General features: G+C 53.3%; 1 protein-coding gene across 26 annotated transcripts in view; it reads left to right on the top strand.

Moving 5' to 3' along the window:
• STS (steroid sulfatase) overlaps positions 1-14670 on the top strand; it is a 375016-nt gene that overhangs the window by 37792 nt on the left and 322554 nt on the right. For all 26 annotated transcript variants that reach the window (XR_008552053.1, XR_008552054.1, XR_008552055.1 and 23 more), the window contains 2 exons: positions 155-578; positions 1232-1368. Coding sequence is in view for 13 of the 26 variants with exons in the window: in XM_054695869.1 (XP_054551844.1) it covers positions 155-578; positions 1232-1368 (561 nt within the window). In the remaining 13 variants the exon portion in view is untranslated. The remainder of the gene's footprint in view (positions 1-154; positions 579-1231; positions 1369-14670) is intronic.

Raw genomic sequence — 14670 nt, 5'->3', positions numbered from 1 at the left:
TGGATGGACGGTTGGTATTGGATGCCTACCTGAGTGATGGAGTGGGACTTTCGCTAATGACCAAGCATGGAGACCCCACTCCTTAGCCCAAGTCCAACCAGTCTGGGGTGTTGGTCGGGCGTTAACATACTCCCCCCCACACCTGTCTTCGTAGGGAAGTGGCACCTGGGCACCAATTGCCACAACAAAACCGACTTCTGCCACCACCCTTTGAGCCACGGCTTCGATTACTTCTACGGGCTGACGGTGACCAACCTGAGGGACTGCAAGCCTGGCGAGGGCAGCGTGTTCGCCACCGGCATCCAGGTGCTGGTCTTCATCCCGCTGCAGGTCCTGGCCATCACCGTGCTCACGCTGGGCATGCTCAACTGCCTGGGGCTGCTGCACGTGCCCCGCCTGGTCTTCCTGTGCCTGCTCTTCCTCGCCGCCCTCATCCTCTGCCTGCTGCTGTGCTTCCTGCACTACTTCCGGCCCCTCAACTGCTTCCTCATGAGGAACCGCGACATCACCCAGCAGCCCATCTCGTACGAGAACCTCACACAGAGGCTGACGGTGGACGCCGTCCAGTTCATCCAGCGGTGGGTGTCTCCCCGCCCCGTGGCGGCCTCTCTAGCTGCTTCCTTCCCCAGAGGGGGCCCCCCTCCAGCTGCATTTCCTCTGACCCGCTGCGGGGGCTCGGTCGGCTCGGCTGTCTGGGTGCTGCCCGGGACGGAGACCTTTGAGCGGAGCTTAGCGTGGTTTCTGCGTCCTCCGAGACGTGGGCTGACAGCGGCTTTGCCCATGAGACAGGCTTTGCATCAAGCCACGGTGTTAGTATTTCAAGGGAGGTCACTGTGTTAGCAGGCAGAATGCGGGGCCCCCGTCACCCCCAAAGTTGTGCTCTCTAGAGGGGTTCTGCCATCCACCACATCCTTAGAAGGGGTCAGCCGGAAAGCAAATTCCCAACGTGGATGTGAGTAGTTTCTGCTGCCGAGTCCCAGGCGCCTTAGCAGGGAGGCTGCAGCCTGACCGTCCACAGGCGCTGCCCAGCAGTGGCCAGAGGCTGGGACCAGGGCGCGTGGACCCACCTGATTAGTTTACCGGAGAGTTTAAGCTGGACCCGGCCGGGGCGATGCCGATTTCTTAGCTCACGGGGAGAGCAGGGAATCCGAGTCACGGCGGCCGGCAGGGACGCAGGCGCCACGAGCCCCCGGGTGCCCGGCGCTGAGCGGCAGGACTCTTGTCTCCCCAGGAGCACCGAGAGGCCGTTCCTGCTGGTGCTGTCCTACCTGCACGTGCACACGGCCCTCTTCGCCTCCCGGGACTTCGCTGGCCGGAGCCAGCACGGGGCCTATGGGGACGCGGCCGAAGAGATGGACTGGAGTGTGGGTAAGTGGGCGCAGCCCTCTGGCCAGTTTGCTGCGTGGCTCCCCAACTAGTGATGCCTTTCCAGAGAGCAGAGGCTGGTGCTTGAGTGACCAGCGTGGCCTGCAGGGTGTTGCCCGGGGACCCGAGGGGTGATTGTGTTTGGGGATGGAGTGGGGTGTCTGCAGCACCTCGCTCCACGGGTCTGCGTGCAGTGGACGCGTTGGCCTTGTGGCCAGCAAGGTCAGCCGTGCATGCCGGGAAAGAGCCCCTCCCTCAGGCTTCTGCACGCTGGCTGATTTTGTTTGGGGTGGAGGCGCGGGGGACACCAGGATACTCAGACCAGAGACTAGGGGGGTGACTGAGGTTTAAGATTCTTGCAGGTCTCGTGATCACACAGAGCACGTAGTGAGGGATGCGTGTGCAGCAAGGGTTGGTGTCTGGGGCCACCGTGGTCACTTGCAGCTGGACACACTGACCAGCCAGTCCTCTGGACCCTTGAGGGGTGGCTGCAAAGCCTGATTTTCCTGCTTTTAAGTCCTGAAGCAACAGGGCATTGGGGAGCAAAAGTGGGCAAAATGATGTGCTTTCAAATACGCAGCGAGCACCGTGGTCTCCGTGGGGAGGGCGTCCTCTGCCTGTTACTCTCCCTCTGGAAACGCAACACCCTCTGTATCCCAGAGACTGTGACCGGGTGGATGCTGAGGCTGGGGGTGTCCTTCCCGCCAGTGGCGTCCACTCTCCAGCTCGGACATCTGCAGCCTCCGTCCGCCCGGAAATTTGCACACAATCAGCATCTCTTCCGAGCCCTGTGCTTTTCGTTGACCCACGTGAAGGAATCGTGCCCCAGAGCTGGTTCAGGGGGAGGCTGGAGAGCTGTGTCTCCTGCAAAGAGAAAAGCAAGTGGGGAGCAATAAGGGGAACCCACAGTTGATCTCAGATTGGACCTTCCTGGTGTGCTGGCCTCCGACAGAATGGGGGGTCCTGTGGATGGGGGATGGGGTCTTGCAGACGGAAACCGGACCCTGCTTTTCTGTCGGTGACAGTTGTTTTAGGAGATCACGTGTGTCAGGAATTCATCTCCACACACGTACCTGTCCCACCACTCCGCCACCAAATTCTAGTGCAGCTCCACCCGCTCGAATTAACTCGTCCACCTGTTCCTTCCTGCCCCGCTGCCTCCCCTCCGCTAATCCGTTCGGTTCTCGGAGCTCGGGAGAGTTTCCTTGGGGTTGAATGTTGTTAGTTCCGTGGTTCTTTCTCCTTCACATGTAGTGGGATTGTCTGGTGTTTGTCTTTCCCTGTCTGATTTATTCTGCTTAGCGCCAGCCCGTCCAGTTCCATCCATGTGTCACAATGGCAGGGGTTCATCTTGTTTGTGGCTGCGTAGTATTCCCTTGCTTTTGGACCACATTGGGCACTTGTGTTGTCTTCGCCTCTTGACTGCTGTAAATCGTGAACTTAGGGGCACAGGTGTCTTTGCCAATCAGTGTTTTCCATGTTGTTTCGGTAAATACCCCCCAGAAGTGCAGTGGAACCTTTTCTTGAGTGGGAGCCTCACCAGCCACCCCTGAGCGCCTCCAGAAGTCTTTGGAGTTTGGGTTCCAGTTGCTCAGGATTTGTTTTGTGCCACCCCCTGGTGGGGTGTCTTGTAGGGCAACCCTCCGTTTCTCCTTTGCTGTCTCCCCTCATTCCAGGCTGCCCCGTCTGTGGGTGCAGGATGAAACCGAGAATCGGGAAGGAAAACAACACAGATCCTGCGTTATGGCCCCTTCGTCGGCTCAGGGATACGAGGGCAGTAGTCCAGCTAGATGCTCACAGCACATGACTCGTGGTAGCTGTGGAGCACGTGCCGGTGATGCACGGGGTCTACGTGGAAGTGCTAACAACCAGAACTTGGACATTTTGTCCTAAAAGACTTAAGCTTCTGAAGAGAAGCAAGTGTATCCCCCAGCCTTCTGCAGCGAAGGCCTGGCTGGGGTACAGATTCTTAAAGGTGTTTTCTAATTTGCAATTTCTTCAAGAGCATGTTCTGTAGAATTAAATCAAAATAAATTTGAAAGCCGTGTTGCTCCAGTATAGACGGGAGGATGGGGAAGACTAGGAAACCCAGGAAGAAAATCTCACATGTAAACTTCAAGGCATGTCAAGGCAGGAGGCTAAGAATTGATGACACAGTAATAGGGTGATGAAACTTTTGGGGAAGACGTCAGAGTCACCTCATGGATACCGGGCACTGTGGTGAGTATTTTGCATTCACTCAGAAATATGATGGTTATGACAGTGGCGAGGTGAAGAGGACACGCATGATGGAAATGATCGTGAAGAAGACAGTGGTGAGGACGGGCTGGAGATGATAACAGAGAAGGTGTTGGTGATGAGGGTGAGGGTGAGGGTGATGATGAAGAGGTGGTGATGAGGATGGAGCTAGGGATGAAGATGAAGGTAGCTAACAAGAAAATGGCATTGGTGATGATGATGATGAAGAAGAAGAAGAAGAAGAAGAAGAAGAAGAAGAAGAAGAAGAAGAAGAAGAAGAGCAAGGTGATGACAAGGAAGGAAATCTTGATGATGATGAAGATGGGGGTGGTGGTGATAATGATGATGAAGATGGTGATGATGAAGGTGATGAAGGTAATGATAAGGAAGGACATGGTGATGAGGATGAAGATGGTGATGATGATCCTGAAGGAAACATGGTGGTCATGATGATGATGATGGGGTTGTTGATGATGATGATGATGAAGATGATGACGGTGATGAGGACGATGAAAATGATGACAAGGAAGAAATGGTGATGATGAAACTGGTGATGAAGAGGATCCTGAAGAAAACATGGTGGTCATGATGATGATGACGGTGATGATGAAGGTGATGATGATGATGAAGGTGATGAAGGTGATGACACGAGAAATGGTGATGATGATAAAGATGGTGATGAAGATGACCTTGAAGAAAACATGGTGGTCATGATGATGATGATGGGGGTGGTGATGATGATGATGATGATGGGGGTGGTGGTGATGATGATGATGGGGGTGGTGATGATGATGATGATGATGGGGGTGGTGGTGATGATGATGATGGGGGTGGTGATGATGATGATGATGATGGGGGTGGTGATGATGATGATGATGATGGGGGTGGTGATGATGATGATGATGGGGGTGGTGATGATGATGATGATGATGGGGGTGGTGGTGATGATGATGATGATGGGGGTGGTGATGATGATGATGATGATGGGGGTGGTGGTGATGATGATGATGATGGGGGTGGTGGTGATGATGATGATGGGGGTGGTGATGATGATGATGATGGGGGTGGTGGTGATGATGATGATGATGGGGGGGTGGTAGTGATGATGATGATGATGGGGGTGGTGGTGGTGATAATGATGATGATGGGGGTGGTGAGGATGAAAATGATGACAAGGAAGAAACGGTGATGATGAAGATGGTGATGAAGAGGATCCTGAAGAAAACATGGTGGTCATGATGATGACGATGGTGATGATGAAGGTGATGACAAGGAAGAAATGGTGGTGAAGATGATCCTGAAGAAAAGATGGCGGCGACGATGATGATGACGACAATGATGATGGGGGTGGTGATGACGAAGCTGCTGCTGATGATGAAAATGATGTCAAGGAAGGACATGGTGATGATGATGAAGATAGAGATGAAGCTCATCCTGAAGAAACATGGTGGTCATGATGATGATGATGATGTGGATGAAAGTCACAAGGAAGAAAATCTCGTGATGAGGCTGGCGGTGAAGAAAATGTTGCAGGTAGAATGTCAAGAAGGCCATGAAAAAGGGGAGGTTGGGGAGGGGACGCGGAACAGGGCGGTGACGGCCCAGCTCACGTTTCTCCCACGGGGAACTGCAGGTCCGAAAACTGCCCGTTGGTGCAAAGCCCCAGAGACACGAGAGCAGGACCTGAGTCTGGTTCCGACGTGGGGGCGAAGCTGTGCTGCCGTCCCCGCGAGTCTCAGTAAATTCCTCCTGCAGATGCAGTGGGAACCGGGAGGAGCACAGGAGGCAGAAAACACGTTGGCACCTATGTCTTGGGCGTGTGGTGCAGCCGCGTCTACCCAGGCCTGCCAGCGAAGCGGTAAATAATAAAGCAGGGGTGGCGAGACTGAGCTGCATGAAGGCGAACAATCCTTGATGTCACCAAAGACAGCCACGTGCAAGGACCAGGGGCAACCCGGGTGCGGACGGCCTCTGTGTGCGACAGGAGGACGGTCGCCTTGGACCAAAAAATTGATCCCAGCTGCCCATGGGCTGCTGGTCTCAGAAGCAAATGAACAGAAATCGTTGCTAATAGGATGCGTGCGGGGGAGCAACTCTTACAGACGCCCCGACTTTGCACGACATCGATGGCTAAAGACGTCAGCAACTTTCCTTCTGCGCGAACACAATCCTCCTGTCCTTTGCCAAGGGGCTGAGGTCACCCCGGTGCTGGAGCCCCGCCGGGCAGGGAGGAGCTGAGAGGTCGGGCCCTTCCCCGCTCCGCTCCAGCTCGCTGCACCGCTTGGTTTCATTTGCAGATTTGAATATTTTGAATATTCAGCCGGCACCGGCTTCCCGGCTCCTAAGGCATCTCGGCGGCGATGATTAAAACGCAAGTGAAGCAACAAATTGGATTTTATTTTCACATGGGTGCCTCCCTTCACTGAAAATCCCCTTTTGCGGGGTGTGTGCGTGTGCGTGTGCGTGTGCACGTGTGTGTGTTTAGAGCCAGTGTTTCCACGCACAGTTTCTCTTCAGCTGCATCCAGACCGGTGCTCTAAAAAAATGCGTGAGTCTGTGAAAATCTCAACTGTATCACTTCGATGTGCTGCGAACCCCCCAAAGTGGGAGCAGAAGTTCAAAAACAAACAACTGGAAAAGATGAAGCCCGCGCGCGGTGACCCCCCCTAGATCAGGCCCCGGGTCTGCGCGCCGCGGGAGGGGAGCTCGGAATCCCATGAAACGGGAGCCGCCGACCGAGTGCCAGACGCCCGTGGTACCCGCGGACTCGGCCGCCGGGACGCCTGGCGGGGCCTGAGGAACCCACTTTTATTCAAGCGGGTTGAGACGACTCAGAAATGAGATCTCTCCACGCCTCGCCACAGTTTACCCAAACGCAGCCCGGCATGATGAGGCCGGGGGGCCTCCGGGGTGCACCCGGCGGGGACAGACCTAGGTCGCCCGCGACAGGCTGCCCACCGCCACCTGCGGCTCAGTCTCTGCCCGAGAGTGTGAGGCTTGTTTAAGGAGGAGGCCGCGTGGAGCTCACGCGTGTGCTTGGAGACGGGGGGGCCTCCCAGCTGCAACACGGGGTCCGGGAACCACCCAGAGTGTGCCGGGACGAGCCTCTGCTCTCGGGCGGTCCCGGGCTCACTCAAGGGGCCGCATCTTACAAGCCGGCGGCCAGGGCTCTGGGCTGGGGGCCTGGTCACGCCCCGCTGTGGACGTTGGGGTGCTGCACTTGGGAAGGAGCCTCTCTCGGGGTCTGTGACCCGTCTGTGGGCGCCCACGCGTAGAGAAAGGGAGGGCAGCTGGCAGGCCCGTGGGTTCCCGTCAATGAGAAGGTGTCCATCCCGAGGGCACCTTGTCCCCGGAGCCCCTGGGCGCATCGATGCAGAAAATAAAAGTGGAGCCAGCCTGGTGGTTTCTGGAATCTACTGGGCGCCGCTCATCCTTCATCCTCAGGCTCGTGCAGCGGGGACCCCTCCCAGGGGCACCCCCAGCGGCCGACATGTGCAGGAAGAGGCTTCTCAGGTGCTTCCGTTTCAGAGCGGCCCCTCGGGGACATTGGTCCGTGATCTCCTCCCCGTGACGGCGGGTGGAACTTGGGCCGCGCCCAGGGCCAGGCTGGCGAAGTCGCTGGAGGAAGAACACGCTTGTCACGGTATTTTTGTTTTCCTGCTGGACTAAGACAACAGCCGCGGGAGGACGAAATGGCAAAACGACGGCATTGGGAGTGGTTTGACGTTCATCCCGGGGAGGCAGAACTGGCTGTCAGGGAGCAGCGCCGGCCCCGCCGCCTCCCGCCTGCCAACTTCCATCAGGAGCCAGCGCCCTGCACACGCGTGCCCGCGGCTGACGCGCGCCCGGGGCACGTCTTTGGAGATTGGAGGCCTGACGGGAGGGAGAGACCGTTGGGCTTTGTTTACACGGCTTGACATTTCGGTCTCGTTGCGCGCGGGTGGCAATTAGGCCGAGGAGCAGGACCGGAGTCAGAGGACGTGACAGTTTGTTTTGAAAGCTAAGGAGCCTCTTAGGAGGCTCAGGGGTTCTGCTGCGAGATGCTCAGAGGCCTGCTGGACGGGCAGCCGGGCAGGGAGGTTTTTCTACACAGGCAGCTCTCGGGGGCAGGAGCGGGCTGGCTCCGATCTCACTGCGGACAGAGGGTGGCCGTGCGCGAGGCTGGGGGCAAAGCCGGGGGGCCTTGTTTAAATCGCATTCTTGTAGTTGAGGTTATGTTGGTTTTTAACACGGCGTGTGACCGAGGGGCGCAGGGTCACACCCCTTCGGTGTGCGTGACCGCATCACCGCCAGAGCCTGCATCGTCGTCCACCCGACTCCTTTGGTCCCCCACCTGCCCCACCTTCACCTGCTGTAGCCTCAATTCTGCAGCCACGTTCCTCGGGTTTGTTTGCATTTGATGTTGTCTGTTCCTTTACGCGTATTAGTGAAATCACCCAGTTTTGTCTTTCTCCTGAGTTGTCATGACCTCCAGTTCCACCATCTTGCCTTTTTCATGGTGGAGTAGTATTCCACTGTGGCCAACACCTCGTTGCCTCTTTTTCATGGCTGAGTACTATTCCACTGTGGCCACCATCTGGTTGCATCTTTTTCATGGCCAAGTGGTATTCCACTGTGCTCACCATCTTGTCACATCTTTTTCATGGCTGAGTACTACTCCACTGTGGCCACCATCATGTTGCATCTTTTTCACAGCCGAGTACTGTTCCACTGTGGCTGCCATCTTGCTGCATCTTTTTCATGGCCTAGTACTACTCCACTGTGGCCACCATCTTGTTGCATCTTTTTCACGGCCAAGTACTGTTCCACTGTGGCCGCCATCTTGTTGCATTGTTTTCACGGCCAAGCACTGTTCCACTGTGGCCACCATCTTGTTGCATCTTTTTCATGGCCAAGTACTATTCAACGGTCCCCGCCATCTTGTTGCATCTTTTCCATGACCAAGTGGTATTCCACTGTGTTCACCATCTTGTCACATCTTTTTCATGGCTGAGTACTACTCCACTGTGGCCACCATCATGTTGCATCTTTTTCACAGCCGAGTACTGTTCCACTGTGGCTGCCATCTTGCTGCATCTTTTTCATGGCCTAGTACTACTCCACTGTGGCCACCATCTTGTTGCATCTTTTTCATGGCCAAATAGTGTTCCACTGTGGCCGCCATCTTGCTGCATCTTTTTCACGGCCGAGTACTGTTCCACTGTGGCCGCCATCTTGTTGCATCGTTTTCACGGCCGAGCACTGTTCTGCTGTGGCCGCCATTTTGTTGCATCTTTTTCATGGCCGAGTACTGTTCCACTGTGGCCGCCATCTTGTTATATTGTTTTCATGGCCAAGTACTATTATTCCACTGTGGCCGCCATCTTGTTGCATCGTTTTCATGGCCGAGCACTGTCCACTGTGGCTGCCATCTTGTATCGTTTTCATGGCCAAGTACTATTATTCCACTGTGGCTGCCATCTTGTTGCATCTTTTTCACGGCCGAGTACTCTTCCACTGTGGCCGCCATTTTGCTGCATCTTTTTCACGGCCGAGTACTCTTCTACTGTGACCGCCATCTTGCTGCATCTTTTTCATGGACGAGTACTCTTGCACTGTGGCCGCCATCTTGTTGCATCATTTTCATGGCCTAGCACTTTTCCACCATGCCGCCATCTTGTTATATCGTTTCCATGGCCAAGTACTATTATTCCACTGTGGCCTCCATCTTGTTGCATCTTTTTCATGACCGAGTACTATTCCACTGTGGCCGCCATCTTGTTGCATCATTTTCATGGCCGAGCACTAGTCCACTGTGGCTGCCATCTTGTTGTATCGTTTTCATGGCCAAGTACTATTATTCCACTGTGGCCGCCATCTTGTTGTATCGTTTTCATGGCCAAGTACTATTATTCCACTGTGGCCGCCATCTTGTTACGTCTTTTTCATGACTGAGTAGTATTCCACCGTCTGTGTGTGTGTTGCATCTTCTTTATCCAGTGATCTGTCACCTCCGATCCAGCAGTGCCCCTTTAGTACCTCTCCAAAAAAATGCAAAAGCTCTAATTCGAGGGGATGTGTGCACATCTGTGTTCATTGCAGCACTACTGAGAATGACCAAGCAATGCAGACAGCCTGGCTGCCCGGCGAGACGCTATTTGAAGGTCCTTGGATTCGTGTTAAATATATAGGGAGGGAGGAATAGATGCAAGACGCCAGCAGGCCATTGTCCGGGACAGGAAGCGCTCATGGTCTGATTTAGGCTTGTCCGAGCCTTTCTTTGGGTTTTTACCTTCTGCGTGTGGGTGAGGTCATCTGCTCTGTGTCCCCGAACAGGGCTCTTGGACCAGAACAGTGTCCATAGACTCAACACCCTCGAGGTGTCAGTGGGTGCACGACACTTTGGAACCCATACTGCAGAGCACACAGCCGGCTGTGGGCTGTTGAGTGTGTGAGTGTGTGTGTGTGTGTGTGTACACACACCAACTACACGTGACACACCCGTTGGGACTGGTGCTCTTGAATGGTTTTCTCCCACCCCTGCATTCTAAGGCTCCCTCAAGTCCCTCCTTCTTGGGTTTGCCTTGGAGCTAGAAATGCGTAAGGCAGAACAGGACGCCTGTCTCTGAAACTAAACAGCGGGACGCAGGATGCGGATTTGGGTATTCCAGGGATGTTCCTGGCGGTGCGTCCTGCACCCTCAGCCCCTCCCCAGAAGCACCATTAATTTGCTAGTTAAATACTTGAAGGGCCAGAAAGGGAAGGTGCGCTAGGAGGGAGAAGACCGGGTTAAAGCGATGCTCAAATAATAGCCCGCCGAGGACCCAGGTATTTATTTGAAAGGGGAGGCCAAAGTCCGATGTCAGGAATACACTGGGTGCCCAGTGCTTTTAACTCATGACCCAATTAAGGCTGATCCGAAAAATCAAACATAGCAATCTCTGTGGATAGGTTCCTTCTACCTGTCTGAATGGGTTGAATTAATTACTCAGATTAAAGGAAGCAGTATATTTGAAGTCAGCACGGTGCCCGGCCTGGAAAATGTACTCAGGAAATGCTGGCTCCTCTCGTCCTTTGGGATTACTTCGTCTTCAAGTGAGTGTGTGCCTGTTGCAGTGAATAGAAGAGTCTGGGGTGGGTGAGGGAAAAACCTACGATGCCCAGCTGAACACGTATGTGCACCCGCGTGTGTTAGAGGCACATAGTACTGGACTGTTCCCCCTACATTTGCTGTGCCTTGAGGGTGCAGCTTCAGCTCTCTCGCACGCACGGTGTCAGCGCCTCCCCCTGGAGGTAGGTGGGTATTGCAGGCAAAGCACAGGCGGAAACACTGCAGGGCGGGAGACCTGATGGCTGGGTGTCCAGGTAGTAGTTGTGGGGCGAGGGAGCCGGGATCCACGCAGAATGTGTGGGGTGTCTGCAAGGAGAAGCATTTTTCACTCATTTTTTTCTTCCATCCTTGTAGTCCCAATACTTCCACCACATCACCCGTGAACCGTCGCCCCATTCCCTTGTGGGTTTCCGTGCACCGTTTTAACCTCCTCCCTCTTCTTCCCTTGCCGTGTGCCTCAGATCTAGGGTCAGCTGCTAGTTTTGACTTTTTCTTGACCTTCTGTTTGCTTTCTCCCTGTTCCACGTGTAAGTCAGACCATCCAATATTTTTATTTTCCCTGTGACTAATTTCACTAGCACCCTCCCTCGCAGCTGCACCCGTGTTGCTGCAAATGCCACGCATCTGTCTTTTTTGATCAGGAGGCATAGACGTCACCTCTGCCCCCAGAGGGTGGGGTCCCGAGGCCCCACCCTTTTGCAAGAGCTGCATGCTGTGTGTTCTGCATAGGGAAGAGTCTTCGCGTCCATCTGCTCTGGGCTAATGGGGCCCACATTGCGTTTAGCAGCACCCGTGCGGAGCCTCGTAAGAAAACCCCACGTCTTCTGATTTTTTTCACTATCACAATATTTTGCTTGCTTCTCTCTAAAAATTAGGCACAACCAAAGGGTATTTTTTTTAATAAATTTTATTTTTATATTCCCCATACAATTGCAACCCCCTTATTTTGACCCCAATCCCTCCCCTCCCACCCCCTACCCCCATAGAGTATCTCTGGTTCATAGTTGTTTGTTGATTTTGATATTTTCTTTCTTATACTAATTCTTTTTCTTGGTCCCTTATTTAAGTTTTCTAGATTCCTGCTATGAGTGAGACCATCCGGTATTTTTCTTTTTCTTTCTGGCTTATTTCGCTGAGCATGATCCCTTCCAGCACCATCCATGTTGCTGCAAATGGCATGTGTTTATCCTTTTTGTTTGCTGAGTAATATTCCATGGTGTATATTTATTTATTAATTATTTTAAATAAATTTTATTTTTATATTCCCCATACAATTACAACCCCCTTATTTTGACCCCAATCCCTCTTTTCCCCGCCCCCACCCCCCATAGAGTGTCTCTGGTTCATAGTTGTTTGCTGATTTTGATTTTCACTTTCTTATAGTTATTCTTTTTCCTGGTCCCTTATTTAGGTTTTCTAGATTCCTGCTATGAGTGAGACCATCTGGTATTTTTCTTTTTCTTTCTGGCTTATTTCGCTGAGCATGATCCCTTCCAGCTCCATCCATGTTGCTGAAAATTGCATGTGTTTATCCTTTTTCAATGCTGAGTAATATTCCATTATGTGTATGAACCACATCTTCTTGATCCAGTCATCTGTTTTTGGGCATTTGGGTTGTTTCCAAAGCTTAGCTATTGTAAACAGTGCTGCTATAAACATAGGGGTGCAGGTGCTCTTTGGAATGGATGTTTCTGTGTCCTTTGGGTAAATACCTAGGAGTGGAATTGCTGGATCCTATGGAAGCTCTATGTTGAGTAGGTCCAGAAAGGTGCGTTGGTGGTATAGTGGTGAGCATAGCTGCCTTCCGAAGGGTATTTTTAGAGACACACAGCGCCCCCGCCCCCACAGGACGACAGAGCCTCAATTTTGCCCCTGGACCTGCTTGCGGGATGGAGCTCAATGGTCCCGTCTGAGGGCTTTTATTGGGGTTCTGCGCTGTCCTTTTCTCCTTCGCGTGTGAGCTTTTGAACTTGCTTTTATCCCGTCGATAACTCACGTGCTTGCAAATGTCCCCTCTGGTGGATCCCTGGAGCTCATGTGAGCCAGAAGATCAGGTTTAGAGAGCTTGAGCGTTGATTCCGGGAAGCGAGTTCACCCACGTGAGATCAGCATAGCTTCTCCTGCAGACAATAAACCCCTTTGTACGTTGACAAATATGCCCCGGTGTGTGGCTGGGGGGGTTCCTGAGGCCACATAAGCCAGCAGAGAATTGCCTTTGGGGTCCCCAGGCTACGAGACACAGAATAAATGGTGCGAGAGGAGAGATGAGCTCCTTGGGGATGTTTGAGTCCTCCTGCTCACCTGTCGTCAGGTGAAGCGCTGACTAAAAATCATTTAGTAAATGATTTGGGGGAGTTTGCTCCGTGGAATGAAGGGGGGGCTTATTCCTTATCAGGGTCTCCTGGTCCTCCCTGGAAATTCTTCTTTTACAAAGATTTTGTTTTTTTTTCCTTAATGAGCCTGCTGCTTCCAAAAAGGTGACTCGTTACTTCACAGCACCTCGCTGCCTGATTTTGTCTGAGTCTTACCTCGAAGAAACAAAGGGTAATGAGTGTCCAGAGCAAAGATTTAGTGAGACACCCCGAGACTTGTTTTAAAATGTGTTGTTTTTATTGGTAAAATTGGTCGACAATGTGGTAGATGATTTAGGGGTTCGCCCCCTGAATTTTCAGATGTACGTGGCCACACCACACCCTGCCACAGAGCTCCGTAATCCCGCACCACAGTCCGTGATGCCCCTCACCCCTTAGTCCGCAGCACTCGCCCTACAGCCCCCTCAGGGAGCCTCGATCCCGCAATCAGATATTAGGGTTTGTTTGGGGTTAGTTTTGTCTGTTCCTTTGGTTGATTTCTAGAGATATTTCACATGAGACAGAAACCATCAAATATTTCTGTTTCTCCCTCTGTGTTCCCGCGCAGAGCTTGAGTCATCCTTTTTCATGGCTGAGTAGTATTCCACGGTGTGGATGCAGACCACGTCTTCCTAATGCACTCACCTGTCTTTGAGCTCTTCGGTCGTTTCTTTAACTCCGTTGTCAGAGCTAAGAGGCACGTCTTGAGTGAGCTGATCCACATTCTCACCTCCACTCAGAGACAGGCCGTGGAGATTCTAACCAGGTCCACTTCTGTCGGGTCCAGCTTCTCACAGGCTCCCAGTTGCACACCTGAGGTCACGCCTGATTCTACCTGGGCAACGCTTCCGTCCTGCCTGGCACACTCTTGGCCTTGCACTTCTTTGTGGCTTGAATCCAGGCACTGAAGGAACTCTCTGGAACTTGGGCCTGCTCTGTGACCCTCACCCCCTCCTGGAGAAGGTAGAGGCACCCAGACTTTCACAGTCAGGGTCACAGACGTCTGCTCGGCAAGGCGGCAAGGCGTGCATTCCCGACACGCCCGCGCCGGCTGTCTCGTTAAATACCAGGAGCTCTCGAGACGGCTTATTTTCTGTATTGGTTTCATTCGGGGGAGCAGAGTGCGAAGGCTTGTGAAATAAAACATTTCATTTGTGGGCCATCCCGCAGCCCACCCCGGTAATTCCAAGCTCGATTCCTGTATAAATTGGTATCATTATACCTCGAGCACCTTGCTGAAAAATAATATTTGTGGGCCTCGGACGTGCGACGCAGCGCTCTGAAAACAAGAGTCGTACCGCGAGCGGGGTCCCCCGGGAGACTTCTGCTCGGAATTTGGAGGAGAGAAATCGGTCAGACCTTGCTGGGATCAATCTTATGAAAAATTAAATGGTTAATGGTCTCTGGGCTTTACAAATGAGATTCTGGCTCGAGACCCGAACGGCATGGAATGCTGCCCGCGTCTGTGGGGAGGGACCGCAAGGGCAGGCTGGATTCTGACCGTCTCTGCAGAGAGGGAGCCGGACGGCGCCCCAATTTGTGTGTGCCTGAGAGTCTCCCGGTTTCTCCTGCTTTTAACCCAAAGCGGGGGGGGGGGCACACCTTGGAAGAGGGGTGTGTTGGGGG

Source organism: Talpa occidentalis, unplaced genomic scaffold (assembly GCF_014898055.3).
Source record: "Talpa occidentalis isolate TD23 unplaced genomic scaffold, MPIMG_talOcc4v2.1 talOcc4.15, whole genome shotgun sequence".
NCBI lineage: Eukaryota > Metazoa > Chordata > Mammalia > Eulipotyphla > Talpidae > Talpa > Talpa occidentalis.
This window is presented reverse-complemented; position numbering and strand designations above follow the sequence as displayed.